Genomic DNA, 26,585 nt, shown 5'->3' on the forward strand with positions numbered 1-26,585 from the left:
GGCTATGCTGTTGCACACCGATCTTCCAAAAGTGTGCGCTTATTTGTTGTCAGGTCGGCCAACTCGTGCTTGCAAGGTGCTAACTACGTGGTAAATGACAATATGCGAACTCGACGACGCGCTGCAGCTCATGATGCCGCTTCAACTGCTTTGATTATTCACTGCTACGAAAGAGGACCTCTTCGAGTTTGCGGTAACGAGCATGGACGCTATATAATGATATGCGAAGAACGCTTTTGTCTTGTCATGGCCAGGCTGCACTTGGAGGCCCTCTACGTCTGGCACTTTACGCGACGTAATCGATCCGTGCGTCGCTGCGTCTTGGTGCAATTGCATCACAATTTTCGGATTCAAATTCTTTGAAGAATCCCTGAGAAACAGTCTCGTGTGAGTCAGTATGTGGATATCGTTTCTGAGGAAACGTATCCCCTCTCCTGCACCTCCAAAACAACGGGTGGTGGAGCTGGTGCGTCCCCACAAGAGAGCATGACAAAACATGGGGACTCACAGCGGATGGCGAGGGAACGAAATTGGTTTCCCCGTTGATGCCACAGCGTGCAACCGCTTTTAGCGAACGCCGCTCCCCACTCGAGTCACAGGAGTTCATTGTCCCCGAGTGACCCGTCACACTTCGCAGGTCTGCCACGGCCATCCAGAGAGGAAAGCGAATGCTGACAGGAGGCTACCATTGCATGGACATTCACTCACACGAACAATGGAGAAACCTTTTCCCACAGAGACCCAACTTTCGTCACATAGGTGACTTTCATGATGATACGTACATCGAGACGTGCTACCGTGTTCGAGCAAACGTGAGGACGACCGACAGACTGCACTCCTCCCAACATGTGCAGTTCTCGGCAGCACATATGAGAGGCAAAACACAAGCCATCCTCACTTCCCTCCCTCTGCAACCTTCACGAGGTGTCGGTACACCCCGTCGGGGATTGCCATAAGTTCGTCGTGCGTCCCGACCTCCACCACCTGACTTCCGCGTTTATCTTCGTTGCTCAGGACGACGATCTTGTCTGCACAGTCGACACACACATCAGCATTCTCTCTGCAAGTGCCACCACATTTGTTCCCTTATTCTTTGCACTTCCTAACTGTGTGGAACGGAACCGACCAGCTGGTAAGGTTGCGTTCAGGAGCTCTCGGTTTTATCCTGTCATCTGCGTGGTAGTAGTTCTGTTATCACTCGTGTTACCAGCAAGAGAAAACGCAGGAACGAGGATGCAGCACTGCTCCGATGCTTCGAGCAAACGAACGAGGGCCGCACTGTATGGGTTCGCATTTCCTCTCACTACTCACAGATGTGTGTGCGCCACAGTCGCTCCTGTCTGAGAGGCTTTCTCCCAGTCCGAGGGGGGACCGACAACCGTACCATACGAGAGCCGTCGTTCTCGAGGAAGCAAGCAGGTGCAAAGCGTACAAGGAGGACGTCACTGAGCACCGCCCTCTACACGAGTGATCTAGGCTCGGGAGGGAAGTCTCCCCTGTTCTTGAACACGATCCCGTTGAAAACGACAATTCCCCGTGAGGTGGAATACGGACGCACGTATTTTAAAAGTATATTTAGAGAGCTCACCCCCCCCCTTACAGAGTGCGGAAGTGGGCGCGAAAGTAATCCAGTCTGAAACTCCGATCAGGGAATCTAAACAAGCTTTCACTTGTTGTATCTACTTGTATCTACCAAGCGTGAGAAATTGACCTCGCCAACTCGTTCTCTGTGACTGCCGTGCACCGCCACCTCACTGGACTGCTCAAGGCAAGTCGAAGCGCATGCCGAATCTCAGCAGTCCATGTTCCAGAGAGAGAGAGGGACAGAGCTAGCTGCAGTCATTGGATAGGAAACAGCGAACAGCGACTCCTACCGGCGTCTCGAACTGTGGACAGTCGATGAGCAATCATGAGGGTCACTCTTTCCTTAGTGGCAATAACGTTGTCGAGCGTTGCCTGGACGATGCGTTCGCTTTCTGCGTCGAGTGCGGATGTGGCTTCATCCAAAATCAGCATCCGCGGTTGCGTGAGCAGCGCCCTGAACGCCAGTCGTGTCACAGATGACAGAGAACTAACGTCCGGAAAGTTCTGACTTGATTGACCTGGAGCTATACATCGGTGCATCTCTTGTGAGAGCAGTTCTCAGCTGCATTCACCTCCTCCTATGCACCCCGCCGGCAGCAAGCGCACCTTGCGATAGCGATTCTTTGTTTCTGTCCACCCGACAGCTGACTTCCACCCTTTCCAACTTGGGTGTCGTATCCGTCCGGAAACGTCGAAATGAAGCTGTCGGCGTTGGCCAGCTTCGCCGCATGCACGACTTCTTCCTGAAGGAAGACAGAAAGCAACGAAAGTCGTTTCGATTCAGACGATGAGAAATCCATCACTTGCATCTTATGCACTTCCTCGCGTTCAACGTCGACCTATAGGAAGGGGAGGAAAACCGGACGGGGTTCCGGATGCTGCAGGCCGCAAAACTCTCTGTCGTTCGCAGCCGTGTTTTTTCGGTGTAGTGGCTCGTTCTGCTCTGCAGACCACAGGGCTTCGAGCTCTTCCCAAAGTCCCGCCTCTCTAAAATCTTCAGCGAACAGTGAATATGGCCATCGCCCCAGAATCGGTTTCTGCGGGACGGGCGGCCTTCAATGCACGGCCCTAAGATGCCACAAAACACGCGAAGAATGGAGAGCGCAGTCCAAAACTCTGATTGAAGAGACAAGTCAAAACTCCTACGAACGTTTAATGTCGCACAAGCAAAGGTGCATCTGCGAGGACTCGATGCTGCGTCACAGCGCTTCTTCTACAACGGAGGAAACCCAGTTTTCGCTCGAGAGAAAAATCTCTCTGTCCTTCCTTTACTCGACAGAAAGCACACTTAGCGTTCCTCTTTGTGCTCGCAAAGTCATCCCTTATGGAAGGGAACGGACTCACGCGTCAGAGCGACAACGCACTAGATGGGGTGTTCTTTCGATTCAAGCATGATCTCGATGAGTACCTACAGTGCTACTCCACTAGCATCATACGTCTTTCTTTTGACTGGTAGAGCATCTACTGCCGGTCACCAGCACCCCAGTGGACTGCCACCGCAGACCGTCGCGCCTGTTTGCCCGCAGATGGCCAGAGAAAACGGACTGCAGAGCCACTGGCTCGGCACCAGGCAACCTCTCAGACCGCGACACACGAGAAGCATGTTGCACGGACCTCCACATGAAAAGGAGACCTTTTCGGCGGCGTCGGGGGCGCCTGTTGAGGCGACATCAAGTAAGACAGAACCTGCATGTCTTCTCTCCTAGAAATCCACGTGTGCGCAGAGAAGAGAGGAGACTCTCCTCGCCGTTTCTGGAGTCCCCAGGCGTGCTCAGCGAAGTTTTCTGTTTCTTTCGAGGCCTATCAAGTCTCCCCAGCTCTTTTCCTTTGCCAAAATGGAGCCAGGACTTAATTAGGAAGAAACGGATTGCTTTTTTTTCATTCCCTTCGATTTCACCCTCGCGAGAGTGTACTAGAGAGAGGCTCCTGTAGCCTCAGCGGAACGGAGGAGAGAGCTCAAATCAGGAAGTCAAGAACGGCATTTCTTCCAAGTCACCACACCTGCACGGGCCTACGCCGCGACTTGGCCTCTTCTCATCTCGGTGCCAGCCTCTCCCGGCTAAACGTCGCCGTTCAACGTCACCAGGAGAAACCACGAGAAGCGTAGACAGACGACCTCACAGCTGCCTCTTACACATCCTACCACTACTACTACTACTACCTGGGAGGTAGTTTCTAGGGCACTCTGCGCCGCTAAAAGAAAGTGCATCTGCACTCCGATGGTCTGGTGGCGCTTGCTTCATCGTCATGTGAACGAAGTATCAACACAGACGAAACACCATCAGGTGTGCCATACAATCCCTTTGCAAGAGAGGCCTGGTAGGGCGGCCGCAAGTAGGTGAACGGTGCTCACTCCCAGGAGATAGGGAGGAGAAGACAAACCGACGAAGTCGGAGACGAAGCGAGAGGAGCTGTCGGCGAAGCGCATCGCTCATTCTGGAGAGGAAAGAGACGTCGTACTGAAATGCATGCAAGAAAGAGAACCTTACCAGCGTGGCTTCTGGCTTGGCGTAACGGATGTTGTCTGCGACCGACATGCTGAACAGAACCGGTTCCTGCCCAACCAAGCCGATGAGAGAGCGAAGAGATCTGCAAGTGCCGGAAGTCAGGAAAAAACGGAGAACTGTCTGTCGACGCATCAACTGTTCCTATGGGGCTCCGCAGATCTTCTCCCAGGTTGCAGTTCAGGCACTCTCGACCTCCCGAGCTCCACTACACATTTTTGCATGCATTTTTTTTCGCGCGTTGTGGCTCACGGCGAGAACAACGGTGTGTTGGTTTCAACGCGTCAGAAGTCTAGTGATCAACAGAGTTTAACAGGACAAGAGGCCCGCCAAGACTCCTACAGTGCAAAGATGTTTCCAACGGACTTCATTCGGAAGAACATAGAGCGGAGATTCAGCTCTCTTCTCCTTTCTGCTCTCGACCAGAGCGGGTGCAGGTCCTCCCTCACACAGCCCAATTCGTGTATCGGTGGACTTTCTGGTTGCTCTCGTTCTTCCACTTTTGCACAGTACCTCTGTGTTTTTCTCTTCCGCCACGCCCCCCCCCGTTGGTCCGTCTCGCAGTGTCTCTTTCTTTCTCTTCGGACCTCGAGGCCGCGCCAAGACGCCGTTTCCTCGCCTCTCTGCGCTGCAATTTTCTGTCCCCGCGCTTCTCCCTTCTCTGCAAGAGGAAACTACCTACTGGATGTTGATTTCGCGGATGTCGATGCCGTCCAGAGTGATTCTGCCGTTCCTCGGCAATTCCACCTCACGCGTCGCGTCCGCGGTCCGGGGGCCTGACGGATCGGAAGACGCGCCAGTCTCGACGCCCGAGCTGTTCTCCAGGTCGTAGAATCTCTCCTGAATTCACAACAGGCGAGGGGAGAGACAGAGAGAGAGCTCCAGACGTCTGTGACGAGAAACGCAAACCGGCCGGCTTCCAGTGCGACGAGCGCATGAAGAAGCTTCAAACAGTTCCAGGACAGAGAAGCAAGAGACACAACAGCGTTCGCTGGAGAAACGAGAAGGAAGATGGAGAGTCCATCTCCAGTTCCCTTCTGCGGGGTTCGACGACGTTTGCCTTCCAGCCGCGAGCACAAAAAACAACACAGGGGACAGAGCGCAGGAGCACCCGTTTCCACCCTGGAGGAAGACACAGAAAAGCTGAAAACATCAACGCACGAGACGCACCTCCGCATGCGCGCAGCTCCTCCCCGACGAGAGGCAGACGAAACGCCCAGGGAATACAAACGAAGGCGAGACTCGCGAGAGCTCGCTGTGTACAGCGATTAATCGTACACTGGAGTGTTCACTGGACGGTGTCCGGCAGAAAGAAGACATCGCAAGAGGAAGAGGAAGGAAAGCGGACGCCCGAGAGAGAGCGAACACAGAAGGACGGAGACGCGTCGTAGCCTCTCCACTGTGTTACAGTGTTCGATGAAAGAAACGAACTCAAAAAAGGAAGACGGTCGCTTTAAAAGGCGACTCAGGGCCTACGCATTTCAGCTTAATTTCCTTCTGCACTTCACCCGTGACGAGAACTCTGAGAACTTTCACAAAGGACAGAGGCGGGGATCTGGCAAAACTGAACCTACGAGAAGCTGCACGACGGTCGACTTTCCGCAGCCGGAAGCGCCCACGAGAGCAACAGTCTCTCCGGGCTTCATCTCAAAGGAGAGCTCCTGATAGACCTGAAAAGACGCAGGAAGAGAGAAGCAGATAGAAGTCTCAGTGACTTTCGATGCAGAGCGTCGACCGCCGGAAACTCGACCCCCCGTTTCGGCTTCTTTTTGCTGTGCTTCTCTGGTCTACCGAGACGCATATAAACGCCGAAGAAGGCATCTCGATTTCAGATCCGTCGGTACAGAATGTCAACCTCCTGCTAACTACCTGAGTTAAACAGTCCATGGTTGAACTCTTTCGCTGCTTGGCTGGTCTTTGCTCCTCCGGCGCTTCGCCTCGTCACGAGCAAAGAGTTGAACGCGAGGAACTTGACAGGGAAGACAGGAAACAGACTGTTTGGGTCTCTGCGACTCTTCTTTCTGCGTGCTGGCGAGTTTCCGCAGCCCTCAAGACGAATGCGGAGCAGGATTTCCAGTTGCCAGTGCAGACTGGAGTGCAACGCAGAAGTAGGAAACTGTGCGAGGTCGTGTGGAAGAGCGACTTCCGAACCACACACACAGAGGAGCGGCGCAGGGGCGTCACCCAATCCTCCGTGTACGAACAGATGTCGACCGAGGCAAAGACGAAACTTCACTTTGATCAGTTTTGCGCCGATTCTTTGGTTGTCTCTCCACGCGTCTAGTTCTCTGCATATGCAGTTCCGTTTTTTTCTCGCGTCCTCTCGAAACCTGAGAAGTCTCGTCTCTCTACGCAAACGCGCCTCCCGACGAGCCGGGTTGCCCCTGCTCTCAGGCATTTGTTCGGCCGCTCATCACGTTCGTTTCAGCCTCCGTTTACTTTCCTGCCCGCCTTGTTCTGTTTTTCTGTTTTTCTATTTTACGTGTGTCTCTCTGTGCGAATCACCTTCTCCGCTTTTTTCTTCTCGCTCCTTCTTCTCCCCTCCTTGTCTGTCCTTCGTTCCGCCTTTACCTGTTTTCTGCTGGACTCACTGGAATGTTGGGGCGCTCGGGGTACCGGAATCGAACTTTCTCGACTCGGACGAGCCCGCTGAAATCCTTCGCGTCGATGACTTTTCCGCCGGTGTCCCGCGAGTCAATTTTGGAGGGCTGCGATTCGAAGCATAGCGGCACAGCAGCCAGAGAGCAAGTGGTTTGACTCGCGATTCCAGTTTTCTTCCAGTTTCCACTGACGCCTTCCTAGCTCCTTTCGACTGAAGAAAGGAACTTCAAAGCCAAGGCCACTGCAGAGCGCGGAGGACTCAGGAGCAAAGAGGAGGGGTGAACGCCGAAAGTGAGGAGATCGAACCGAAGGAAGTCGAGTTCCACGGTCGACTGCACGCAAGAGCGGCCGCGGAAAAACGAGCAGAACCGGGAGAGAAACGTTCCCCGCATAAGTGAAACATGCATGAGCGAAAAAGCGCACAAAAACAGAGGAGACGCGAGGCGAAAGCAACAGACACAGAGACAGAAGAGAAGCAGGAAAGGCGTCGTGGTGTCACAGAACTCGACTTCGCCTACGCGATCGAGAATGCAGAAAATGCGTTCGGACGCCTTCTCGGCCTTCCCTGCGTCAGAGGAGAAGAGAACGGCTTGACCGATGGAGGACCCCGCAAACATGAGGGCGAAGGTAGTCTGCATGATCTCTGAACAAGGAACACGGCGCGGAAAGGGAAGCACAGAAGGAAGTCGATCAAGACACCCTGCGTTGTTTTTCGGGGAGCCCCAGAGAGGGAGCTCGCGGCTCTGGACTTCAAGGTCCGTCGAGCAGCAGAACGCTTCACTCGGCAAGGAAGGAGCAGTTTCTTCTCTCGCGTCTTGTTTCGCTTTCACGGCTTCGTTTTCTCGCCGCGACCTGCGAAAAGAAAACAGCTCCCCTATAAGAACTCGACTCTCGAGCCTGCGGTTTGGTATCGGCTTTTTCTTCAGAGTTTTTTCTGTCGCGCGTTCGGACAACCAGTTCCGTGCTTGCGCGCCTCCTCTGAAGGCCGCGCCCGCCTCTCGACTCCCGTCGCTTCTCTCTTCGGCTGGATAAGAGAAAACGCTGAACGAAGAGGAGAGTACGCACTGGCATCGTTTGTCGACTTTCGTCTCCAGGTGGGGGAGTGTCGGTCGACTCACCCAAGGGATTCTTCCCTTCGCTGCTCACGATCTGGCCGCCATACCAAAAAATCAGCGCCTGCAGAGCGTACTGAGCTCCCTGACAGACACGCAGACGCAGCGGCAAGGAGACGCTGAAAAGAAGAAAGACAACCGGAGAGCGCGGAGAACAAAGAACTGTGAGCGTGCAACGACGGGATCAAGGACGACAGCGAATCTCCCGTCTTCAGGACCTCGACGGGCATTCCGCATGGCAGGTCCTTTGACTCCGAAAAACTCTGCGGCAGCCTCGATGACCCTTACCCCCCCGGAACATCCCCGAGAGCTCGGTGGAAAAAACCTCTCATTCGAGAGCGACAGATCAGGCTTTGCTAGTCGAGCCAGAAGGCAGGAGAAGGAACGGAGCGAACCGCGGATGCGTCTCTCTGCGCGGACGAGTCTTCATGAGCAGGCACCGCGACGTTCCAAGAAGCAGAAAGAGAGAGAGGAGAGAGGAGAGAAGCGAGAAGCTCGGGAACTCACGAGGAAGCAACAAAGATCTCTCCTCGTCACTCACGTTCCGTCGACCTGCATGGCAGGCGTGACGCGGCATGCACAGCAGAAGACCTTTCGAGGTCACCACACACACCGCCTCGGACGTCGAGAAGTCTCGATCTTTGTGAACCACAGGGCTCTGTTTTGTGTGGCGGAACGAAGAAACCAAGCGCTTAGGATGGAGCTCACTGGAGAGCAGGAAACGGATCTTCAAACGAGTGTCGACGTCCTCCCGCGCATCCGAACCGAAACTCAAACGCGCTCCAGAGAGACGACATAGAAGACAGAGACGTACAATGAGAGAAGAAGAGACAACGCGGCAGGGGGAGTCTGACGTCCGACCTCGACTCGAGAAGTCGCTCGCCAAAACGTGTGTGCAGTGTCTTCTGTTTCTTTCCAAGTTCTCCAGTCCGAAGAAACCGGACACTCTGACATGACTCGATACAGGGACCTGCCCGCCGACTCTTTCCTACTTTCAGCGGTCCTCCCTGTTCATCTTTCCTGTGACATTTCGGCATCTCTTTTTCTTGGTTTCCTCGCCTTCTCACCTGACTGAAGCCCCAGAAAAAGCCGAGGAGAGCCGCAGCGCGCTCTTCTTCCTTCAGCGTCCTCAGAAGAACGCTCTGGTACCGTTCCGTGAAGTGAGGCTCTAAACCGAACGCTGAAACAATGCGAATACCGTTCAGAGCCTCGCTCATCACGAAGGCAGCGGTGTCGCGGTCCTCCACCTTCTCCGCCTTCTTGTTCGCCCCCTCACCTGCAGAAAAAACTCCAAGGTTTCCAAAGCCTCGTGAGGCTCCCCATGAAGCTCTCCGCCTACGCTTGCGCAGATTGAGGCAGAGCAAACTACGCAAATGTGAGCCTACATGTACACACAGTTTCGTCGAGATTTGTACCTATATCTAAGAAGATTTGTACGGAAATGCGGGTGTGAAGCGGCAGTTTTCGAGGTGGCGTGCATACATCGACGCGACTCGGAGACCCAGCTTTGAGGAGACAGGAGAGAGAAAAGGAAACGGAGATAGAGCAGGTGGGGAGATCAGGTTTGCTCTGGGAGACGTGGACGGTCGCAGACGAAGAAGCAGACGCACGGAGCGAGCAGTGCAAAAAAGCGCGAGACAGAGCCGGCGCTGGGGAACTTCTGAGGAAGAATTCGAGAGAGAGAGGACCGTGGTGAAAAGCCAAGCTAAACGCGTGGACTTCCAGTTCTGCGGACTTTTCGGAGCCGAAATGTGAGACTGAGCGGCAGTGGCGGGGAGCAGAAGAACAAAACATGCGAGGACCACGGCGGCCAAGCGCGCGTCTCCAAAGAACGCGATGATGACACCTGAAATAAAGATAATGGAAAAAACAGAAGAAAAGCAACGGTCTCTCGCGCAGTCTTCAATCACGAGTTGACGCACACACGCATTAGGGGAGAACAACCTCTGCGATGTTGGATGCTTCTTTAGTGAGTGGACGTTTCCAGAAATCAAATCAAAGTAGCACGACACCGACAAGCAAAGAGATGTATACTTTCGTTCACGAGCACTGAAAGACGCGTCTAGACGCCTACGGATGCAGAGGGATCTGAAGCGACGAGTGAACAGTCAAAAAGCTTTCCGGCCTACCAGTGACAACAGCAGCCAATCCCTGGGTCATCGCGAGTGCGTTTCCAGCGCTTCCTGTCTTGACGAGAAGGACGTCGCTGGAGAGAACTCCCGTGAGATATCCTGAGGTCATTTTTTAGAAGAAGCGAACACTCTGGCGCGGCGTCTTCACTCTCGTGCTCACAGAAAGAATGAACTCACGAGACCCATGGCAGGACAAGTCTCAGACAGACACACACAGTGGGGAAAAGGCCGCATCAAAACGCTTCGAGGGACGATTTCGAGGTTCCCGAAATCCGGGGGGTGCATGCGCCCCAGGAAGGTACGTTTAGACACCGCAATGCCTACGCAGGACAGCGCCGTCGCCTCCAGTTGATGGCATCTCCAGAGTGCAACTGGGGCTGTATCTCTTCCCTCCCCCTCCGGCTCTCGGCTCAAAACTCAAACCTCGATTTCTTCGCGGCAGTTCGGACAACGTTCACCTACGTCCTGCCTCTCCATGAGACGCTGCGGCCGTACGGCAGGCCGCGGCTACAGGTCAGCGGGCATCAGCAGCTCGAGGCCTGCAAAGCCTTTCGTCTCGCGCCTTGCTCACCGACGTTGTTTTCCTGCCGGTCGAAGAAGCCGACTTCTTGGTGGAGAGTCTGAGTGAAAGTCTGGCCGCGAAGGAGAGAAATGAGCTTGTAGCCGCTTGCCTCGATCGCCATAAATTTGCTGCTCTCCACGAGCAACTGACACCCCGCCATCGCAACGAAAATCAAACTCCAGAAAGAAGACTGAAACAGGAAAACAAGAGAGACGCATGCAGTCCTGAAAAAACAGGAAACCTTCGACTCCCCAGCGGCTAACCGCACCGAACACATATTCCTCTAGACACACTCGCAAATGCATCGATCCACCAACATGTACATATATATATAAATATATATAAATATATATAAATATATATAAATATATAAATATATAAATATATATATATATATATAAATATAAATATATATATATATATATAAATATAAATATATATATATATATATAAATACATATAAATATATATATATATATATAAATAAATAAATATATATATATATATAAATATGAAGATATGATAGGAATGTAGAAGATGACTATACATCAGAGTCTGTGTACGCAAACAGCGTATGCAGACTACTCATTCATGTACATTTGCATGCATGTGTGTGTGCTGCGCAGATCTCCACGGCAAGTTAGAAAGCGAAAAACGGCAGTAGAGAGGACGCAAACAAGGGAGTTACGTGGATGTTTACTTCGTCTCTTATTTTCTCCGGATCAGGGAAGTAGTAGACTTTCACGAACTTGGAGAAGATCACTCCGAAGACGGGGTACGTGGCGCTAAAGAGGCAAATCGAAACACAGAAACTCGCACTCGAACCGCATGCGTTTTTTTTCCGCATGCATGCACGTGGATCCCAGCATGGAGGCTCCACGCATCTTGACATATCTGCCTAGATCTCGGGCTTCTGGACGGAGACTCTCAAGAAGACATCCACACGGAGCTTGCACAGCAAGACGCGGGAGCATCGAAGGCGAGGCACTGACGAGAAAGGTTCTTTCGACACCCGACGAGACCCGCGAACGAACAGAGGAGAAGGAAGGAACGAACTCCTTTTTCCGGCGAGAAAACGCAAACTCGAACTCATGAGTCGCGCTCTAGATTCGCACTCTCCACAAGGCAGCCTTCTCTCCTTCACTCTTAGGAAAGGCGTTAAAGAAAACGCTCGAAAGAAGCTGACAGTGGTCTGCCTCAGCTCTCTACAGTTTGCGCGCGCCTCATCGATTTTGGTGCTAAAGATTCTCCCGCCCCTGGACATGGTCAAGCCACTTTGTCGAAGAAGCTCTAGCGAGCGAACTGTGGAAAAAATCCTTCTAAGGCTGCCTAAACTTCGGTTCTGAAACAAACGTTTTCCTGGGCCAGGAAGAGAGTGTGCATATGCCCCCCCCTCCACGCATGAGCAGCTTCCATGCAAAGCGAGGAAGGGAGAGAAGTCTCCAACTCTCCCTCGCTCTCTCTCTCTCGCTTGCTCTACACCGAGAGAAACGGCCTGTCGAGAGAGCGAATCTGACGCGCGATACTTCCACTTGTGTCGCCTTTAGCCCACGACAGCGACAGAGACGGCAGTCGACTGCATGCCTCCAACCTCGAAGAAGACTTAGAAGACTTCTTTCCGACCCAGACTGACGACCAGACGAACGCGCTTCTTCTGTCTCACTGCTGTCCTCGCCTGCCTCACCCTGAGAGAATCGCCGCGAGCACTCCACCCACACAAAATGGCCACCAGGGGCGAAGAAGTGAGAGAGTTCGAAGTTGAAGGAAAGTGGAAGCGCGTTTCCGGAACGCGGCGAAGGCACCGACTTGTGGACTCTCCGCTTCGCTCATCACTGCCGCGGGCAGCGAACTCGCTGAAAAAACAAGTCGGCGAAGGTCGCGAAACAACTCATTTTTATTCCAGACAGGCATGTTTCCCCGAAGCTTCAAGGGAAACCTCGACGACGCGATCGTTTTCTCCCCATATGCTCGCTGTCCCTCGGCCCCCGTCTCTATCTTCACCTGCTGCTCTGTTTCCTGTCTCGGTTTCTTCCTCTTCTATCTTCTTATCTTTTCTGCTCTCTCGATTCGGTGTCTCACTCGGCTGGAGTAGAACCTTCTTGGAAGACATCTGCCGAAGAAAAGACTGAACTCTGCTTCCCTTCGACTGCAGGGAGAGCCGCGCAGAAAGCTGCTGCGAAATGGCTTCCGCCGTTAGGTCTTTCTCGAAAGGCGGAGGCGGCAGGCCATGCGCCTCTTCAGCCTCCCGCGCGAGCCCCGCCAGCTGCGACTGAACCAGCTGGTAGTAGAGACCGTCCTGTGAAGCGAAAGAAAGGCGAATAAAAAATTAAAGAGAAATGAAACCTTCTTAGATCGAACGTTCCAGAAGAAGGTCCAGGAACTGGCGACATCCGGAAAAACAGTTCAGACGAAAAAGGAGCACCTGGACTGGAGACAAAGAGAAAGAGGGACCTCCCAGACTGGAGTGCAAGGTTTTCTTGTGGAAACAGGAGGAGACAGAACACGCACACTGAAATACAAGGATTTTCTAAAAAGAAAGAAGAAACAATTGGAAAGAAAGCGAAAAGGTTCCCGACAGAGAGAGGCAGCGAAACGTAGGAACGATTGGAGAAAGTCGGAAGCACGGCAGAGGCTTCGCCTACGTAGGACTCTTACCATCAGTCCCAGACCTGACACAGCTCACGCACCTCAAAAACGCCTCTCTGAAACAAAGAAAACAAACAGCTCCCCTTCTCCTTTGTCTCTGAACTCTGTGAAGAGCGCGTTGCTTTTTGCGCTGGTGAGCTGCTTTCCATCAACTCGCTCTGCACAGAGGGTAAAAAAATTGCTGGGGTTCCTCCAGACATCCCTCTAGATGTTTCCTCACTCTTCTTGGAAGCATCTTGCGCAGGAAACCGGAGGCCAGAAGTGAAACTCGAGGAAAGTATACATTAACTCTTTGAAATGCTTGATTCTCTAGTCGAAGAGAAAAAACGCATTTTTTACTTCCGACATACCTCCTGACTCATCAGAGACTGGTGCGTACCGACTTGCACCACTTGAGAGCCGGTGCCGTCGCGGTTATCGAGGACGATGATTTGATCGGCGTTTCGAATCGTCGTCAGCCGATGCGCAACGATGAGTGTGGTCGCGTTCGTCGTCTTGATCAGGCTGTCTAGAGCGTCCTGAGCACCGAGAAACTCGAGAAAGTCGACTCAGCAGAAAACTCGCAAGGGGAGAGCGAGGCACGCGCCCCGCGTCTGAAAGAGAGACGCTCGACGTCCAACGTTCAAAGAGAAAACGCGCGAGGCGACGAAGGCAGTGCCTCCAGGCTTGTCCAGACACACTCGCGAGAGGATCGGAAAAGACAGAACAGAGACTTGGCAGGTTCACAGTCTGTGGGGTGTATAGGCCTTGCGCACAAGGAGACGGAACGGCCGGAAGGGCAGAGAAGGAGAGATAGAAGAGAGAAGAGGGAAGAAGAAACGAGGAAAGGGAGAACAAAAAGAGACGACAGAGACCAGAAGAAGGACGGAGCAAGGAAAAAACGAACAGGAAACGGAACAAGGAAGGGGGGGAGGTTGGGAAGAAAGACGTAAGGGCAAATAAAAAGACAAACGCCCCTGCGGAGACGAAGACACGCATGAGAGATTGGGAAGGACAGAAGTCGCAGGCGTCCCCCCCGAGAAGGAGATACCTCGACCGAGAGCAGCAAAGCGAAAAGAGACAGAAAGAACGTTTTAAAAAAAGGAAAAAGGAACTCGGAGACACTCGTACTTGAACTACTTTCTCAGAGACGGTGTCTAGGGCAGACGTCGCTTCGTCGAAGATCAAGATGGACGGCCTCCGAACCTGCAAGAAAAAAGAAAAATGCAAACGTCTGCGACTCGCTGCGGTCTCCTTTCGAACAGCAGCCAAGAGAGGAGCCTCTGCGTCCGGCAGAAGACTCTCGACAAAGGCACGATCCGCCACTGTCTGCTTCGAATTGGAGAGACACAGGAAAGAACGTAAAATTCCAAGTAAAAAGTGAAGGCACAGGAGCAACGAAGGACGCTTGGACGCGTAGGTGAGTGAAAGAAACAGAGACAATAGAGATCCGAGGAAACTGAAGGACTCTTCATTTCTAGGAGACAGACAAACATCCCAGACTTTTTCATGGGGGTTGTGTGCATTTCCTTCTCTCACGATGTCCGATCAAGGCAATGAAAATGTCCGTTATCTACGACCCCCGCCAGCTCTTTTCAGACCTCCCTCTCGCCGTTCCTCAGCTCCGTCCTTTCTTCTCTCGTTTTCTCTCGGAACTCAGAGAGATCGGTGTAGGAAAGATGTCTGTGCGTCTCGTTGAAGACACGGTTCTCGCTCTCTTCAGCCGTTTTCAAAGATCTGCATCTCGCTGTTTTCACTGATTTTCTCCCTTTTGTTCTCCGAGTTTTTGCCCATTTTCACTCTTTCGCCTTTTTCAGCTGACCAGAGCCCGAGCAATGACAATGCGTTGCTTCTGTCCCCCTGAGAGCTGGCCGCCGAACAATCCGCAGTCGGTCTGGTATTTGTCAGGAAACTGCGAAATAAAATCGTGAGCATTTGCCTTCTTCGCTGCCTCTTCGATTTCCTCCTGAGTCACAGGATGGTCTGCTCCCAGGGCGATGTTCTCTCCGATCTGCAGAAACAGAAAGGAGCTTAAATGGCTTTGAATTTGCCTGAAAATCTCCGTGTTTGTACCTTTCGCAACGAGGAGAAACACAGTCGCGAAAAAAATGTACGCAAATGCACTGCTTCCCCATTTGAGCATCTCGAACTCGCAATCCGAACTTCGCAGCCTCAGTGGCAGGGAAGGGGAGAAACAGACAGCGAACGATATGAACGAGGCAGCGCGGGGAGGACAGAAGACAGAACAGGGTGGGCGAAAGAGGAAAAAGAGCCGGAGGGCGCGAAGGAAGGTGGAAGAGAGGAAGGAAAACCATCGAAGGAGTGAAGGAACAGAGAAAAGCGCAAGAAAGCCTCAAAGTGCAGGGAAAAACAGAGAGAGGCGTGGAGAGAGAGGCGTGGAGAGAGAGGCGACGAAGGAGCGAATGAAGGAAAGCTGAAAGGGAGAAGACAGAAGAAAGAACAGAGGGGGAGTAGAGAGAAAACAACAGGAAAGAAAAACAAGACAGGATTTCGCGGTGCCGTACCGAGATGGAGAAAAGTTTCGCTTCTTGACTAACGATGCCTTGCTGTGCACGCAGATACTGAATGTTGATGTCCTTGATCGGTCTGAGAGGAAATGGAAAATAAAAGCTTTTAAATTTCAGGAAACCGACTTTGAATATGAAAGAACCACACAGGCTCTCATCCCTGAAATAACGAGGGCAAGAAGAGCTCCCCTCTGATCGCTGCAGGGCGTTCAGAGGTTGCGAAGGAAGTGAAGAAGCGAAATAGAGACGGTCTGCTTCGTTTTTTCTGTCGGGAGATGCCGAGGCGCGAACCACGACGCGGACGGAGAGAAGACACTCGAGGGTGCGTCGAAACAGTGAAACAACAACGCTGAAGGCGTCGCCGTCAAAAAGGAAAAAGAAAGGTGACAGACGGAAGGAGTGAAGAGACCCATAAAATGGGGGAGAGCAGCGCAGAGAAGAGCGGGCAGCTTAAGAGAGGCGCGCCATCCACAAACTCGCGCTTTTCGTCCCCGTCCGAAACGCAAAGAAGCTCACATGTCTCCGATAAAAATGCATCCCTCGTCAGGGTCGTAGAGACGTTGAAGCATCTGCACGATCGTCGACTTTCCACTACCTGCACAGAAAGCCAGGCGGAGGGGAGAGGGAAATCTGCATCTCACGCGAACTCGCACTGGCTGCAGTGTCACGACGCATTCCGAGCAGCGAAAGCGTAGCGGTGAACAAGAAAAAATGGACTTGCCGTCGAAGTCCACTTGTGCACTGCATGCGGATTTCCTACTGTGCGGTGACGAGCATGAGAAGAAGTCTTCAGGACGGCCTCACCAGAAGAGCCGACGAGAGCAATGGTCTTGCCCGCTGGCAGAGTCAAATTCAAGCCATTGAAGATTTTCTTCTCCTTGCGCGCGGGGTACGAAAAGACAACGTTTTCGAAGCGAATGTCCGCCTGTACCAATACGTCTTTCTGTGGCAGACGCAGAGAAAAAATCGAAGGAAAAGGAGGGAGAAGTGGAGAACTCTCGTGCAGAGAAGAGGCAGGAGCCTCAGAAATCTCCGAAAAAACAAAGGCGAAGGGTGGAAGAAAGCCAGATGCACACGAACGCAAATCGAAGAAGTTCGACAACCTTTTCCCTCTCTCTTTTCCCCTCGTCTTTCCGTGTTTCTCTTTCCTCCGGCCTCCTCTCAGAGCGTTGCATCCATCTTGCCATGCATGCAGTCGTCCTCTCCGTTTTTCTTCTCTCACTCCCCATCGAGTGCCTTACTCTTCCCTCGGGGCTCAGAGGGTCGATCGGAGACTGGCGCTCGATGACAGCCAGCATGTCTGCTGTCGCTGCAGCTCCCTGCAGAGAAAAAAAAGAAGAGAAAACGGAAAAGAGAGAGTGCAGCTGCGCCGAGCAGAGCAGGACGGCCCGAAGTCGACGCCGAGAGAGGGAGAGAGGGACAGAGGGAGAGAGGGACAGGAAACTGAAGCCAAGGAGGCAAGAATCTCGACAGGAAGAGACGAACGAAGACCCGCAAAGTGGAGAGGAAAGCGGAGAGACGGAGACCTGGAACGGAGCGCGGCAAGGAAACATGTGAGTTGGAGATGCAATTTCTCGTGCTGTCACGGATTCGGATCTCAGGATCCCCAGTCTCTCTCGTAGCCCCGCTGTGTGTCTTACTTTCATGTACGCAGTGAGGTTCGGAACAATATTTCCGACGGCAAAGCAGGCCTGAATGACAGCGAAGAATACCGTGATCGCATCTCCGCCTCTGAATTTGGGCGTCGGCCACTCTGACGGGTCGCTGCCTTCCTCGGGAGGATCTTCATCTGAAAAGAACACAACGGCATAACCCGTCGACCGTGCCCGTGGTTGAGTTATCCGGTTCGCCAGAGCAAAAACGCGGTCTCCTCTTTCCTCGGAGACTCCAAAGGGATCTGGAGGGAACTTCTGCATCGCAGACCTTTTCCTTCTTTCGAAGACAGACAGTCTCTCGCAAGCGTGTACGCAGATCAGCAGCAGCAGCAGCGACGCCCTCCTGACGAAAGAGTGCCGAGAGACAAAGCGCGAGGAGGAAGACGAGCAAACTGTGCTGCGCCAGGTTCGAAGTGGAGACTTCCAGAGAAGCTCGGTCTCTCCAAGACGAGCAGGGATGCAGGGCATCGTCAGGGGGCAGGCAACGAAGGAGACGAAAACAAAGCGAGACGCCGGAAGGCGAACGGGAAAAAAGAACCCCCAGAGACAACAAGTGCAGGAGACCTGCAAGAACTGGTGGGCTATGCGCGTGGAAGATGAGAAACGCAGAAGGGGAGAGAAGGAGCGCAGGACAAGGTGAAACACAGAAGGTTTAAAAGACACAACTGAAGGAGCGAGAAGAAGCAGGCAGAAGAGAGAAAACTTCTGCCACAACCACAACGAGCACGGACAGAGGAAAGAAGGAAAAACCGAGGCGAAACAGGACAGACCCCCAGCGCCAGCCCACCAGGGGCGACACAAAGAAAGAGGCAAAGCTGTGATAAAGAGAGAAGAAAGGAACCGGTCTCGAAGCCACAGGAGACGAACAAAGAGAACAAGGGAAGAGAGAAGGGGAAGGAGAAGGACGATCAAAAGGAGAACAGCTACAGGGAGAGGACGAAGAGAAAAAACCGGAGCAACAGCTGAAGGGAGGAGAGCAAGTGCAGGTGAAGTCCAAGGCGAGCAGGGAGAATCTGGGGAAAAGCGAAAATCGAAACCATTTCCGAGAAAACGCATTTTTTTAACCTCACCACCCAAGGCTTCTTCGACGCTGTCGGCGACCATCGTGCCTCCATACCAGAATCCCAGGGCGAAGAGAAGGAAGATTGTCCCCATGAGAGTTCCGATGCCTGCAGCACAGCGACAAGGAGGCGCATGTGGACCAGATCGGCTTTTCCTCGGGGTTCACTCCGAGAGCTGAAGCGGAAAACAGAAAAAATGCGAAACTTGGGTGTGCAGCGCCCTCCTCCATACAGGTGGAGAGCGCAGAGGAAGTCCAGAGCCTTAGATGAGCAGAAAATCCTGGCGATCAATCAAGAAGTCCTGGCTACTCGATTTCAAAGACTTCATCTAGGCGAGCAGGAAAGATGCAAATGCAAAGACTTCTAGGCGAGCAGGGAAGATGCAAATGCAACGCAGATCCGGAATCGCAGGGTGACAGCCGACAATAGTCCTTCTTCCAGAGAGCATGCAGTGCGGATCTGAGAACAGCTGATGACTCTGGACAGGGATCCAGCTTTCCTCTGCATGCAAGAGTAGTAGGTACAGACTGATCTTTTGCGTGTCTAGGAGCATGTCGACTTCTTGTCTCACACTCAAGGATGCAACTCAGCCTGCTCTCTGCTACAAGGACTGCGTGAGACGTTCCCGGCGTCGAAGAGAAACCTGTCTCTCGCTGCACAAAGCTGCGACCCACCCCCCAGCCCCCCCCCCAGTTTCGCAGGCCGAAGACGCGCAGAGACGTCTTCGAAACTCGCGAGAGAGACCAGCTGAATCGAGGCAGAAGTGAGCGACGCGATGTGACGCACGGATGTCGAGTATCTTCACACCCCACAGGAAGCAACGCTGCGGACAGAGGAGCAAGCGCTGAAACTTCCTCTTGCGATGTCCCCTCCTTTGGAGGGAGGGAGACCCTCGAATCGAGTGAAGAGAGGCGCGAGATGTCCTCGAAGTTTTCCAAACTTGTGACCCCCTCCATGCAAGACACACCGACATGTTCTTCGAGACTGTTCCGCACAACGCGACGACCCAGTCCTGGCGAGCTCGAGACAACTGACCGTGGCGGACTTCAACGTCCTCCAATTCCCTGTCTTTCTGCCGAGAACAAGCCTTTCTCGGCCGCTTGCATGTCGACCTCTGATCAAGGAAACGAGGTTCCTACTGTTGATGCGAGGACCCTCACATCGCTGGCACCTGCCTGTTGAACTTTGATAGGGCGCTGGCGCGTTCTGTTCGCTGTCTGTGGTGAGAGGAAAAAACGGTTCTCCCGCTTACAGAGTGAAGAGCGAAGGCTCCAGGACATCCCGACCTTCTCGGCTTCGTAGAGCTTCTTCTTGTACGCGTCCGCAGTTCGCTCTTCTCCTCTGAGCGCGACGACCGTCCGGATGCCGAGCAGCGCCTCCTCGGAGAGACTTCCCGCCGCTTTGTACTTGGGCATCGCTGCGACGACGCACGGAAGCAATGACATGCGACACAAAGTCGAGGGCGCAACGCAGCCTTTTCACAAGACAGTTGGCGCAGTGCAGAGAGATCTGCCGTGGGAAACGCGGCTGCTTGCGTTTTTTTTCGCCAAGACTTCGACGACACCCGCGCCCCGAGAGAGAAAGCTTCTCTCACGAAGACGCGGCTGCGGAGACGAATTCATGCAGGGCGCTGAGCAGGCTGTACGAGCTCAAGCAACCGAGAAGTCAAACAGTAGAGAAGGGAGTGTGTAGTGAGAAGTCTCTGCCTCAGGCGTACTTTCTTGTTCGGCTTTGCTGAGACAGTAGCCTAGAACGGCTCCGAGCAGAACAAGCAGAGGAAGCCCAGAGAGTGTGACCAACGTCAATTGCCAGCTGCGGATGAATCCCAGCACGAGGCCTCCCAGAGTCACTGTGGAGAATTGAAACATCTGAAAAGCGAGAAGCAGACAGAAGAATGGCGCGCGAGAGAGAGATAGGCAAAACATCCGCATCAAGCGACGAAAAAAAGAGAGAAGAGAGAGAGAAAAAAGAACCTCTGGGTGTCGTTATCTCCCTTCCCCTTGGTCTCCTGTTTTTTCCATTTTTCTCGGCATTCTTTTCTGCTCCTTTCTTTCCTCGCACTGCTTTCTTCACATCTTTTTCCTGTTGTTTTCCCTGCCTCCACTTTTGCCATCTCCCTCTCTTTCTCCATCTTTCTCGCTTCCTAAACTGCCTTCGTTCTCGCTTCTGTCGCTCATCCTTCTCTTTCGTCTCCCCCGCTTCCTTCCCCGTCTTCCCTTTCTCTTCGTCCTGTCGTCCTTTTCGCTCCCGTCTCTCCGGTCGCTCTCCGTTCCTTCGAGGTCTCTTCGCACCATCGAGAGTTTTATTCCGATGGCGTTGCGAATTGTGACGGTGTCTGACTCGAGGCGCGTCGGCAGAGTGCCTGCGTCGTTCATGTCGAAGTACGCCATGTCCTGCAGCAAGACAGGTTCTGCAACGAAGAGAAATCTGAAGAGTCGAATCGGCGCTCGCGCACAGAAGAACGGAGAAAGACGTTCTTCATCGCAAGAAAAGACGGCAAGGAAGAGAAAACAACGCATGCAAACCGGAGACGACTACACGGAGTCAAAGGAGACAGCATCCATGAGCGAACCAGAAGTCCAAGACACGCACAAACAAAATGCGCAAGCAGAAAGGCGCCGAAAACGGACATTCGAAGGAGAGGGAACAACAGAGGAGAAAGGCTGTCCCCTGCGTCGTCGAGAACGAACAAGATGTCTGTCGTCCGTCCTCGAGACACGAGGATAAAAGAAAGCGTATTTTCTTGTAGCCGTCGAACTCGAACTTTCCAATCGAAGCTCACACCTTCAGGTTCGCTTCCCCGTCTGCAACTGCAGACAGACGGGGACAAAACTCGAACCTGGTCGAGCGTCGAGCTTGAAAGGTTCGAGACGCTTGAGCTTTCCATTAGGTTCTTCACTGCACCATTCTCCACGTGCGACGCGAAGCGACAGCAACTTTTCCCGAGACGGCCGTCCCCAAGCAACAGGCGAAAGGCGTTGACGCAGAGCTCTGAGAGGCTAGGAGACGAGACAGGGCGCCTGGAGAGGCGCAGAGCCACCCACTAGAGAAAACGAAGAGGAAAGCGCAAGTCGAAGAAAAGCGTTTCCCAGCGAGTCCCGATGAGGAGAAAGGTCGGGAGGAAATGCCTCCTGAAAAGCAGCCCTACCTGTCGGAGGATCGCGCTGAAGTACTGCAGCTTGATTCGCGCGATTTGCCGGTCGGCGACAAATTCAAAGCATGACGCCGACACCCAAGAGGTGACGAACGCAGCCGCCTGTGCAGAAAAGGAAGCGAAGCGATACGCGGCTCAAACAGCTTCGCGGATCTTCTCGCGCCAGAGAGCCGCATGGCCAGAGAGGAAGACTTGCCTAGCGAGGGGAAATGAGCTTCCTAGCTAGCGCGAAGGCGCCTGACACGCAGAGCGAGAAAGGTTCAGCTCTCTGGAGCAAAGAAGTTCGTTGCTCAAGAGCGAGAGGAGAAGCTAGAAGAAAACGGGTCGCGTCACTACATGCAAACGAAAGGCAGACAGACGCCTGCTCCTCAGTGTGTGTATGGGGTAGCAGCCTCCGACGTTCCTTCCACGTTCGCCGTCAGAAAACGAGCAACTCAGTGAAGAGAGTCCTCGAGACTCCCGGACGTCGGAAGCGAACTGTCTGCGAGGTCCACCGTCCAGCGCAGCGCATGCGAAATCCCCGGTGGGGGACTCGAAGAGAAATGTCCCTTTGAGCCATAGAAGCAAGAAGAAGAGAGACAACCGGCAAGAAGAATGAGAGACATCCGAGAGACAAGAGGAAGAAGGAAGCTGTTCTGTCTTCTATCAGTGAAGAACGAGGTCGCAAAGAAGAAAGCTAGAAGGAAGAAGAAAGAAAGACACAGGGAGGAGAAGAGAGAGGGACAAACAAGTCAAAGAGAGGGACAAACAAGTCAAAGAGAGGGGGAAACAAAGAGAAAGACGCAGAGGAGAAGAGAGAGAAACGAAGGAGAACAGATGCAGGATCCGTCCCCAGAAAGCAGAGACGAGGAGGTGACAAAGCATCGAAGAGCGCTTACGGCGACAGCGACCATGAGAGTGCAGACGTAGTTCATGTCCAGCGTCGTGTTGAGTTCGTTCAGCATGTCTCCAAAGAGAGACATGAAGATGGGCTGAAAGGCAAGGGAGATTCGAGAAAGTGGAACGAAACGAAACATGACACGGGGCGCAGGGTGTAGATACACTCCAAACTCTGCACAGTTCTCTTCCTGCGCGCAGCGATATGCGTTATGCGTGGGTAGCCTCGAGAAGCAGGCATCTTCTCTTATGTCCAGTTTCGTCCCCTTGCTCAGTCGATGGACTGATACAGGGTGCGAACTGTCTACACCTGAAAAAAGTCACGGACACTGTTTCTCAGTCTCTCTATCTCCACACGAGGCGCGAGAGAGTCCGCATGCGTCTTGAGACCAGGGAGAAACGAGGCAAGCTTCTGCGGATCTAGAAGAAGTTTTCGCACAACGAAGTTGCGTGAGATGCGGCGCTCGGAGACACTGTACGCTCCTGGACACAGAGAGGAACGAGGAGGAGAGAACAGAGGAAAAAAAAGAGAAGAAGGAAAAAGGAATGGCGAGGGAACACATACAAGAAGAAAGGAAAGAGGAACACAAGAAAAGGAGGAAGGAAGAGAAGAAGGTCGCACAGAAGGACCTACCATCATGGAGCCTCCAGCGATGCTGAAGAGAGCTCCGACGACGAGAAGAACGAAATCTACTTTTGTTGCGTATCTGAAGAAGAGAAGACGCAGCACTCAAGCCACTGGAGTTCTCCAGCTGGCTTGTTCGTCCACCGAAAAAGGAATCAGAGGCGAAAAAAGAGACAAAGCAAACAGGACTCGAGAAAGAGGAGAGAGGTTCGCCCAGCTGCTGCGGCCTTCTCCAGAGAAACAAACGCACGGCTCGGCCATACAGCCTGTCCAGCGAGAGTCGAAACGATAAACGCCAGATGGACCTCTCGTGTCTTTCAGAGTGTTGACGAGCTGGCGGCGAGAAAACAGAAGAAGACCGAGGAGCGCACAACGGAGTGACGAGGTCCAATCAAGGCAAAGGCCAGTTGTCCTCGTCTGCACCCCTCAAAAAAGAGAACTGCGAAAAACCTAGCAATCTCTTTTTCTCTTTCGACAGAGAACCTAGGATTCATGTCAACGCCATTTTAAGAACGACAGATTACGACTTGAACTGGGTGAACAGAAGACAGCCGAGCTGAACGGACCGTGTGACGACCATCGCGTCAGGCGTCTACCTCAGACCCGCGATGCGTTTACATCTGGATGCTGAAAGAGGGTGTGCAAAACTCTAAATTTCTTTCGCTTCCGAAAATCATCACTTCGCAGCAGAAACGTTTCTAGATCCGCCTCTTTATGTCTTTTTATTACATCCTAAACTGATTCAGACAACAGCGAACCTATTTCGCCGGCCATGCAAGGCACAAAAATGAGGAGTTCAAACCCAAGGAGAGGAAACGACGCCCACAGAGAAAAGAGGATACAATGGAGAGAAAAGAAAGAGCAGAGCGATGAGAGAGTTGGAGAATCTCGGAAGAACGTTGTCAGGACAATTTCCAGGAAGATTCGCTTGCGACAGCAACAGCATCAGAAACTCCTGAAGACGTCTCCAGATCGGCGTCCGTCACCAAGAAAAACGAAAACGACGAGGAAGAGCAAGGCGAGGAGTGCACTCACGTGTACGGTGCTAGGAAAGAGCTTTTCCGTTTCGCCTGATGAAAACGCAAAACACACTGGAAAAAGCGCACCAATGTGCCTCTGTCTTCTTTCGCGTTGCCAAAGGATCTTCCTCACCAGTTCCTTCCTTTTTCTCTTGTGCTCTCCTGTTTGTCCGTTCCCTTTTCGATCCATAAAATCCACCCAGCTTTCCGACATATGAGACATTCTGCCGCAGATCAGTCTCTCTCTCGTCCGAATCTCTCCCCGCTATCCAGACGCTTTTCTCTGTCCCAGGCATCTCGCCATCTCTTGATCTCCCGTCTTGCTCGTCTGTCGCTCTCGCCGCCTCCTTCCGGTCTTCGCCGCAAGCTTCTCTCTGCCCTGCGCAGCTCTTGAGCAGAAGGTTCTTGAAAGAGGAGCTCTGTACTCACCTCTCCCGCCGCTGGCGCAAACGCCCTTGTCTCGTCTGTCTCCTTTTCGGAGGCGGCATTTGTCAAAGCTGCGTCCTCATTCAAGGCCTCTGCGGCGACTGCGCTGGCGGGGAGCATGGGCGCGACGAGGCCTGCAGTCTCCGCCGCGGCGGCCGCCACTGTCTCGGTTGCCGCCTCGACTTTGGAGCCCAACGAGCCGGTAGCCGAAGCGCGGACTTTGCCGGGCTCCGGCCCCCCGTCTGCTGCTTCGCTCATTGTCGGCGAGTCTGGAAGCAAGGAGAGGAAAAGAAGAATCGCGTTATATGTACAGAAGACGAAGCGTCTGCAGCAGAGGCCGATGGTGCAGAGTTGGAGAAGCCGCGGGATGGAGAGTCGGAAGAAACACACGGAGACCGGGTGGCTTTCGCGCCTGAGCTGGCAGGCCGCGGTCTGCTTGTAAACTTTTCTTGAAGACGTGGAGGGGAAAACAATCTGGGCTGTCCCAGCGCGAACAGCGAGCAGATGCCTCAGGAGAAGTGACAGAGACGAAGCTCTCCTATACGCGGTTGAAACGCAGAGGCAGAGCAGAGGGAAGGCGCAGGAAACCTCGCGCGATGCTGCGCAGACGTGTATACGTACAGCAACGCGATAACCTCAAGGTGAATCGAGTACGGAAAGACGAGAGTGTCAGGCTGCAGGAACACCGAGAAGTGACGGCCAACAGAGTCCATTGTTCTTTTGCTAAGAGCGGCAGGCCAGCCGCTCTTGTTTTGAAGACGGGGGAAAGGTCTCTCTGTTCTTCGAGTCGACACACTGAGAAAATATCACTTGTTCGGCAACGGATCAATCACGCAAGCAAAGACCCGCAAGATGTGAAGAACCGAGGAGACTTTCTTTTCCGAGTCGAGCGTCTAGGACGTCCGTTTTCCGGTGTTTCGCACGAACCTGCGAAGAAGAGAAAAGCGGAAGGGGAAAAGACTGTGAAGGGCGGCAGAAAGGGAGCGCAGGATTGCGCTCGGAAAAGAGGCGACGCGTCAAAATCGGCGCGCGAAAGGCTCACACAGGCGGCGTCTGGTGTATGCACACTGATCGGTGGAGGCGAGATTGAGCGTTTTTGGGGCGTTTTCTCGCTTTCGGATATATAGAGGTCGCGCGAGAACTGGGGAAGAAAAACTCGAGAATTCCACTCGATGGAGAACAACCGCAACGGCGGAGTGGACTAACCTGAAATCCGGGAGCGCCTTTGCAGACAGCGTTCGCAAATGAGAGTCGCTGAGATAGTGGCAGAGTCTCAGAATCTCGAATCGGTTGAGAGAACGCGCCCATCACGAGCTGGCGACAGACCACCGCAGCGAAGCGAAGACTGGAAACGGATCTAGACAGGAACGAGGAAAGGTCACGAAGAATCGGAGAGGAAAAAATCGAGCAGACCCGGACAAAGACGAAGAGGGAAAGAGAGAAAGAAGGAGCGAGAATGGAGAGAGGAGGAAGAAGAGGAGGGGGGGTGGGCGACTCAGAAGACAGGGTTCGCCGCAGATCTTTTCTCGGCGGTTCAGCGCCTCAGAACGCGAAGAATATACGCGCAACCGGCGAGTTTTTCTGCCCCTGGAACCGGCAGCGAAGCCGTTAGAGCAGAGCCTGTGAGAAGCCGGTTACGGAACGAGAAAAAGGGAGAATGGCGGGCGAGGCGGCGGCGCGGGGGGACGGCTAGCCGAAGAAGGCGCGTCCGAGCAGAGAGTCTCTCGCGAGCGAGTCCCGTCGGCGCGGCCGTGCGGGCGATGGGAGGACATACGCGCGGGAAGGCGAGAGTTTCGTGGTGTCTGAGCTGAAAATCAGATTGGAGCTGCACAGAGAGACAGAGAAGCAAAGAACGCAGAGAACGCGAGCGTTCGTTGGATGACGTTGGTCTCGTTTGTTTGAGCGGAGGCTCTTCCGCAAAACGCAGCGAGTCGCGACCAGAAGAAAGGTCCGGAGGTGTATGTACACCCGAGAAATATAGGATCGCGTGTGCAAAAGAGTCTGCGCTCGCGCTCTGTCGGAAGGCGTTTCTCCTCTGTGATTTTGCGCGCCCTTTGTCTTCGCACGTTGCAAGATCGCGGGAAGGTGACACCGAGTGTCGTCTTTTGGTTTCGACGTGTG

The 26,585-nt window shown here is 53.3% G+C and overlaps 1 protein-coding gene across 1 annotated transcript; it reads right to left on the reverse strand.

The window, feature by feature from the left end:
- Nucleotides 1-369: 369 nt before the first annotated feature.
- TGME49_239020 (ABC transporter transmembrane region domain-containing protein) lies at nt 370-25,929 on the reverse strand. The gene is made up of 34 exons (XM_018780538.1): nt 25,671-25,929; nt 24,468-24,733; nt 24,055-24,089; nt 23,029-23,101; nt 22,397-22,489; nt 21,513-21,620; nt 20,656-20,757; nt 20,082-20,232; nt 19,617-19,781; nt 18,374-18,472; nt 17,289-17,437; nt 16,890-16,967; nt 16,453-16,591; nt 16,165-16,243; nt 15,646-15,727; nt 14,943-15,131; nt 14,252-14,326; nt 13,492-13,659; nt 12,575-12,791; nt 12,180-12,348; nt 11,196-11,280; nt 10,505-10,685; nt 9,931-10,032; nt 9,537-9,647; nt 8,869-9,077; nt 7,808-7,886; nt 7,208-7,332; nt 6,680-6,796; nt 5,663-5,758; nt 4,771-4,928; nt 4,074-4,173; nt 2,191-2,327; nt 1,875-2,038; nt 370-1,028 (listed from the first exon to the last, which is right to left on the reverse strand). Exons 2-34 carry the CDS (start codon nt 24,720-24,722, stop codon nt 895-897), a joined length of 4,224 nt encoding a protein of 1,407 aa, XP_018637679.1. The 5' UTR covers nt 24,723-24,733; nt 25,671-25,929; the 3' UTR covers nt 370-894.
- Between the last annotated feature and the right edge of the window lie 656 nt (nt 25,930-26,585).

The sequence above is a fragment of the Toxoplasma gondii genome, chromosome VI (assembly GCF_000006565.2).
Source record: "Toxoplasma gondii ME49 chromosome VI, whole genome shotgun sequence".
Taxonomy (NCBI): Eukaryota; Apicomplexa; class Conoidasida; order Eucoccidiorida; family Sarcocystidae; genus Toxoplasma; species Toxoplasma gondii.